General features: G+C 40.7%; 1 protein-coding gene across 1 annotated transcript; it reads left to right on the forward strand.

The window, feature by feature from the left end:
- Positions 1–2,407: 2,407 nt before the first annotated feature.
- Positions 2,408–5,884, forward strand: TLR7 (toll-like receptor 7). The gene is given in 1 exon segment (XM_012657565.1): positions 2,408–5,884. A coding segment is annotated over 1 exon segment (3,177 nt). The 3' UTR covers positions 5,585–5,884.
- The last annotated feature ends 437 nt before the right edge of the window (positions 5,885–6,321 follow it).

The raw sequence follows: 6,321 nt of genomic DNA on the forward strand, positions 1-6,321 counted from the left end.
CACCTTGGGAAACTCAGTTTGTTGATTACTGTCCCAGTCACTTCATGTGTTTAACTCAGTTAATTCGGGGATCCTCCACTTCTTTCCAGGGTCTCATCCAGGTTCACAGGAATGGGATGGGAAGAGGGTACTGGTTCACGATTGGCCTTTATCCGTGTTTGCTCCCTTTGGAATACAACTCACCTCCCTCTTCCACAACATCACTCTTAGCAGTATTACCTATTACCTTCTATGGAAGGATCCATGAAGCCACCATATCTTACAGAAGCATAGCCAGAGGTGAGGCCCAGGTCTCGGATCCTATTACCAGGAACTATACAAATGGCTCTCTCTACTTCTCTCTTTTCCCCTTCTGAAGCCTACCCCCTATCTTGACTCAACCCCTCCTCCCTGACTAGTGAACATTTTCCCTAAATCTTTGAATAAAAGTGATGCTCTAGGAAGATGCACCATATTTATCTAAGGGCTTCTCATACCCCTTGGCCTATTGCCATATATTTCCAAGTATCTGAGTGCTCCAGTTTGGGAAACATAGCCAGAAAGAGTAACTAGAAATCTGGTGAGTGAAGATGGTAGGGAAGAGGACTGCAAACGGAGGAACTTGCAAAGTCAGGGAACTTGGGTTTAGTAATTAAAGAAGCTGGTAGAGGAGTTGGACCAGGTAAACCTAGACAAGTAGACAGGCGACAAATTTTGGAAGACTTTGGATGCCATGATAAAAAGCGTGAGCTCATGCTGTAAAAACTAGAATTAAAAAAAAAGAAAATCATTTTAAGGATTTCAGAGTAAGATAATGATTGATTCAGGTTTGGGAAGCTTGATGGACAGAATGGATTGGGAGAGTGAGAGCCGGGGACAAGGACGAGGCTTGGGAATGGGCCAAGGGTGGAGGAATCTCAGCTGATATTGTGTCAGCTAAAACGGCAAAGCAAGGAGGATGCTGAGAAGAGCAATGAGGAGGTAAGCTGGATTCAGTGAATAGATTCAAGGATGGGGAGGAAGAGACAGGGTGACGAGAAGAAAAAAAAAAAGACAATTTTGTACCTCTAACTCCAACAAGCTTTAGGCATGTAAAGATGGCTGAAAAAGCCTTTTGAGATGCTTCTGAGCCATCTTGCATTGGAGAAAAAGAAAACTGAGGGAAATTTTACTTATTTATCTCCTATCAGAAGAATTAAGAGCAATAGGCATTTGGTTTCTTACGTATCAACATGATTGGTTGATTCAGTCACTTGGGAGGACAAAAGCATTAGTTCAGCTAGAAGCCTACAGTAGAGACACAGACTGGACCATTCCATGTATAAGTACTAGTTAAACTAAAACCAGCGTTCTGGAATAAAATATTAATAGCAATCCTGAAACTTGAGACCATGTCCATGGTGAAACCACTCTCTAAGGCAGAGCCAGTTGAAGTCATATGGTGATTATCAAAGTTCTTCAGTATTTCCCATATTCCCTTTTAAGTCCTTTCTCCTCAGGGTCCCAGAGTCTGTCATGCTAAACCCGGCTGCCCAAGACTCCCCTTTATGGGTAGGTTCCTATATGTCCCAGTTTGCCTGAGAGACTCTTGGCATATGTCTACAGTCTTGGCATAATTATTAACAGGACCTCCCTTCACTCTCATGAGTATCCTGCTTGATCAATTATATGGTTGTTCTGATTGCATATCACCCAGGCAGTGCCCTTGACTCTGCTACTCTCTCCTCTCCAAATGTAGTGATGTAAACCCAATGTGTAAGGAAAATGCTCATTGTAAAATCCCCTTCGAGATAATTTCCAAGATGATTTCCAGAAACAATCCAAGAAGAGAAGCAGATTATAGAAGGGCAGTGCCAGAATGGTAGCAGTTAATGTTTGATAATCAAATGCTATGTACTAGTTGGGTGACCTTGGGCAAATCAGTTAATATCGCTGATCTATGTCTTCACTCATAAAATGGGAACAATAGATCACCTTTATTTTCCTACTTAGACTTATTATGAGGGTCCAATATTATGAAAGACTCTTGTAATGTGTACCACAGCAGACTTAGCAAGTAAACAGCAATTGCACTAAAGTCTTAATGTGTTATTCTTCCTAGATGTGTCTGCATTTCAACATTCCTCCACCCTCCAAATTTCAGACTTTGGCAGCTAATCAATTGCTCTGCCACTGTAGTGTTCTATGTAACAACAAATAGGAAAATGCTGCTTCTACCATCTTAGAAGCTATTTTGCTAAAAAGCTAGGATGCTAAAAGCTAAATATGCAGTTAAATTATTACAAAACTCAGTAATTGGCAAATACAGTCATGGCGGGGTGCTGCTTAGACAGTTGAGAATAAGACCTGAATTATTTATTTTAAAAATGTAGATAAAAAGGCAGCAAATGGGAATTTTCAATTCTGATTCTTGGTATATTTTAGAACAATGATTTATTCTTTCTTATAATTTCAGGTGTTTTCGATGTGGATATGGAAGAGACATCTTCTTATCTTTTTAAATATAGTCCTGATTTCCAAACTCCTTGGGGCTAGATGGTTTCCTAAAACTCTGCCCTGTACTGTCACTGTGGATATTTCAAAGAACCACGTGATCGTGGACTGCACAGATAAGCATTTGAAGGAAATTCCTGGAGGTATTCCCACCAATGCCACGAACCTCACGCTCACCATTAACCACATACCAAACATCTCCCCAGCCTCCTTCCAAAGACTAGAGCATCTGGTGGAGATTGATTTCAGATGCAACTGTGTACCTATTCGACTGGGGTCAAAAGATAACATATGCCCCAGGAGGCTGGAGATTAAACCCAAAAGCTTTAGTGGACTCACTTATTTAAAATCCCTTTACCTGGATGGGAACCAGCTTCTAGAGATACCTCAGGGCCTTCCACCGAGCTTACAGCTTCTGAGCCTTGAGGCCAACAGCATCTTTTCCATCATGAAAGACAATCTAACAGAATTGGCCAACATAGAAATACTCTACCTGGGCCAAAACTGTTATTATCGAAATCCTTGTAATGTTTCATTCTCAATCGAAAAGGATGCCTTCCTAAACCTGAAAAACTTAAAAGTGCTCTCCTTGAAAGATAACAATGTGACAGCTGTCCCCACTGTTTTGCCATCTACTTTAACAGAACTCTATCTCTACAACAATATCATTACAAAAATCCAAAAAGATGATTTTAGTAACCTCAATCAATTACAAATTCTTGACCTAAGTGGAAATTGCCCTCGTTGTTATAATGTCCCATTTCCTTGTACACCTTGTGAAAACAATTCTCCCCTACAGATTGATGAATATGCTTTTGATGCATTGACAGAATTAAAAATTTTACGTCTACACAGTAACTCTCTTCAGCATGTGCCCCAAAGATGGTTTAAGAACATTAAAAACCTTGAGGAACTAGATCTTTCCCAAAACTTCCTGGCCAAAGAAATTGGAGATGCCAAATTTTTGTATTTTCTTCCCAACCTTGTCCAATTGGATCTATCTTTCAATTTTGATCTTCAGGTCTATCACGCATTTATGAATCTATCAGATACATTTTCTTCACTGAAAAACCTGAAAATTTTGCACATCAGAGGATATGTCTTTAAAGAGCTGAACAGCCTTAACCTCGCCCCATTACATAATCTTTCAAAGCTTGAAGTTCTTGATCTTGGCACTAACTTCATAAAAATTGCTGACCTCAGCATATTTAAGCAGTTTCAGAGTTTGAAATTCATAGATCTTTCAGTGAATAAAATATCACCTTCAGGAGATTCAAGTGAAGTTGGTTTCTGCTCTAACCCCAGAACTTCTGTAGAAAGTCTTGGATCCCAGGTCTATGAATCAATACATTATTTCAGATATGATGAGTATGCAAGGAGTTGCAGGTACAAAAACAAAGAGACTCCTTCTTTCATGCCTTTTAATGATGAGTGCCACTCATATGGGCAGACCTTGGACCTAAGTAGAAATAATATATTTTTTGTCAAGTCCTCTGATTTTCAGAATCTTTCCTTCCTCAAATGCCTAAACTTGTCAGGAAATGCCATTGGCCAAACACTTAATGGCAGTGAATTCAAGCCTTTAACGGGGCTGAAATATTTGGACTTCTCTAACAACCGGCTTGATTTACTCTACTCAACAGCGTTTGAGGAGCTTCAACAACTGGAAGTTCTAGATATAAGTAGTAACAGCCACTATTTTCAATCAGAAGGAATTACTCACATGCTAAACTTTACCAAGAACCTAAAGGTTCTGAACAAACTGATGATGAATGACAATGACATCTCTACCTCCGCCAGCAGGACCATGGAGAGTGAATCTCTCCAAACTCTGGAATTCAGAGGAAATCACTTGGATATTTTGTGGCGAGATGGTGATAACAGATACTTACAATTCTTCAAGAATCTGCTAAAATTGGAGAAATTAGACATCTCTAAAAATTCCCTGAGTTTCTTGCCTCCTGGAGTTTTTGATGGTATGCCTCCAAACCTGAAAAATCTCTCCTTGGCCCAAAATGAGCTAAAATCCTTCAATTGGGGAAAACTCCATTTTCTGAAGAATCTGGAAACTTTGGACCTCAGCCATAATCAACTGACGACTGTCCCTGAGAGATTATCCAACTGTTCCAGAAGGCTCAAGAAACTGATTCTTAAGAATAATCAAATCAGGCATCTGACAAAGTATTTTCTACAAGATGCTTTCCAGTTGCGATACCTGGACCTTAGCTCAAATAAAATCCAGGTTATCCAAAAGACTAGCTTCCCGGAAAATGTCCTCAACAATCTGGAGATGTTGCTTTTGCATCATAATCGGTTTCTATGCACCTGTGATGCTGTGTGGTTTGTCTGGTGGGTTAACCATACGGAGGTGACTATTCCTTACCTGGCCACAGAAGTGACTTGTGTGGGGCCAGGAGCACACAAGGGCCAGAGTGTTGTCTCTCTGGATCTGTATACCTGTGAATTAGATCTGACTAACCTGGTTCTGTTCTCACTTTCCATATCTGCAGCTCTTTTTCTCATGGTGGTTATGACAGCAAGTCACCTCTATTTCTGGGATGTATGGTACAGTTACCATTTCTGTAAGGCCAAGATAAAGGGGTATCAGCGTCTGATAGCGACAGACTCTTGCTATGATGCTTTTATCGTGTATGACACTAAAGACCCAGACGTGACAGAGTGGGTTTTGGATGAGCTGGTGGCCAAATTGGAAGACCCAAGAGAAAAACATTTTAATTTATGTCTTGAGGAAAGAGACTGGTTACCAGGGCAGCCGGTTCTGGAAAACCTTAACCAGAGCATACAGCTTAGCAAAAAGACAGTGTTTGTAATGACAGACAAGTATGCAAAGACTGAGAATTTTAAGATAGCATTTTACTTGTCTCATCAGAGGCTCCTGGATGAAAAAGTAGATGTGATTATATTGATATTCCTTGAGAAGACGTTTCAGAAGTCCAAGTTCCTCCAGCTCCGGAAAAGGCTCTGTGGGAGTTCTGTCCTTGAGTGGCCAAGAAACCCGCAGGCTCACCCATACTTCTGGCAGTGTCTGAAAAATGCCCTGGCCACGGACAATCATGTGGTGTATAGTCAGGTGTTCAAGGAAACCATCTAGCCTTTCTTTGCAAGATGTGACTGCCTACCTTACCAAGGATACGCCTGGCTGCCTAGATTTGCTCATAAATATCTCACCAAAAGAGTGTTTTGAAATTCTCTAAGAGCTGGGATTGCCCATATTAGAGGGGAGTCACCAATGTCTGACAAAGGAGTTAAAAAGATGGGATTTATTAATATAGGATGCATTGAGTCTTCTTTCTCAACTCTCTGTGTCTTCATTCACACTTGAATCTCTCCCCTCAGCTCTTGTATAAGAGCTGTTGGGAGAAGGGTGCAAGTAGAGAACGTGGGGCTCTGATTCTCTTGTAACTGGGTGATAAAATATACACACAGTCATGAAATTGGGAAGAACCACACTTCTGCCCTTAAGAAGTACTGGTATGTTCATAAATAGGGGAAAAAATGTTCAAGCTCTGTCTGTATGACACCAAAATGTACCAGACTTAGTTTAGTGAAATAAAAACCCAGTTAACGCCTCAAACAATTGCTTCCGTATCATCTGGCGCCCCCTTCTGTGCAGACCCAGTGTTGGTGGTGCCTCTCCCTCACTCTTTTCCCTTGGGCCTGCCGCTGGGTTCCATGGGGAAACAGTGAGGAACATGTTTATCATCAATGGATATGGTCTACCCACAAATGGAAAAACATTAAAATGATTTGCCTTTATACAAAGTGACACTCTTTCCCTTTGATGATAATTTATCTGCTTAAATGTTTTTCTCTGCACTGCAAAGTACT

Source organism: Propithecus coquereli, unplaced genomic scaffold, assembly GCF_000956105.1.
Source record: "Propithecus coquereli isolate 6110/MARCELLA unplaced genomic scaffold, Pcoq_1.0 Scaffold548, whole genome shotgun sequence".
In the NCBI taxonomy this organism is placed as follows: Eukaryota; Metazoa; Chordata; class Mammalia; order Primates; family Indriidae; genus Propithecus; species Propithecus coquereli.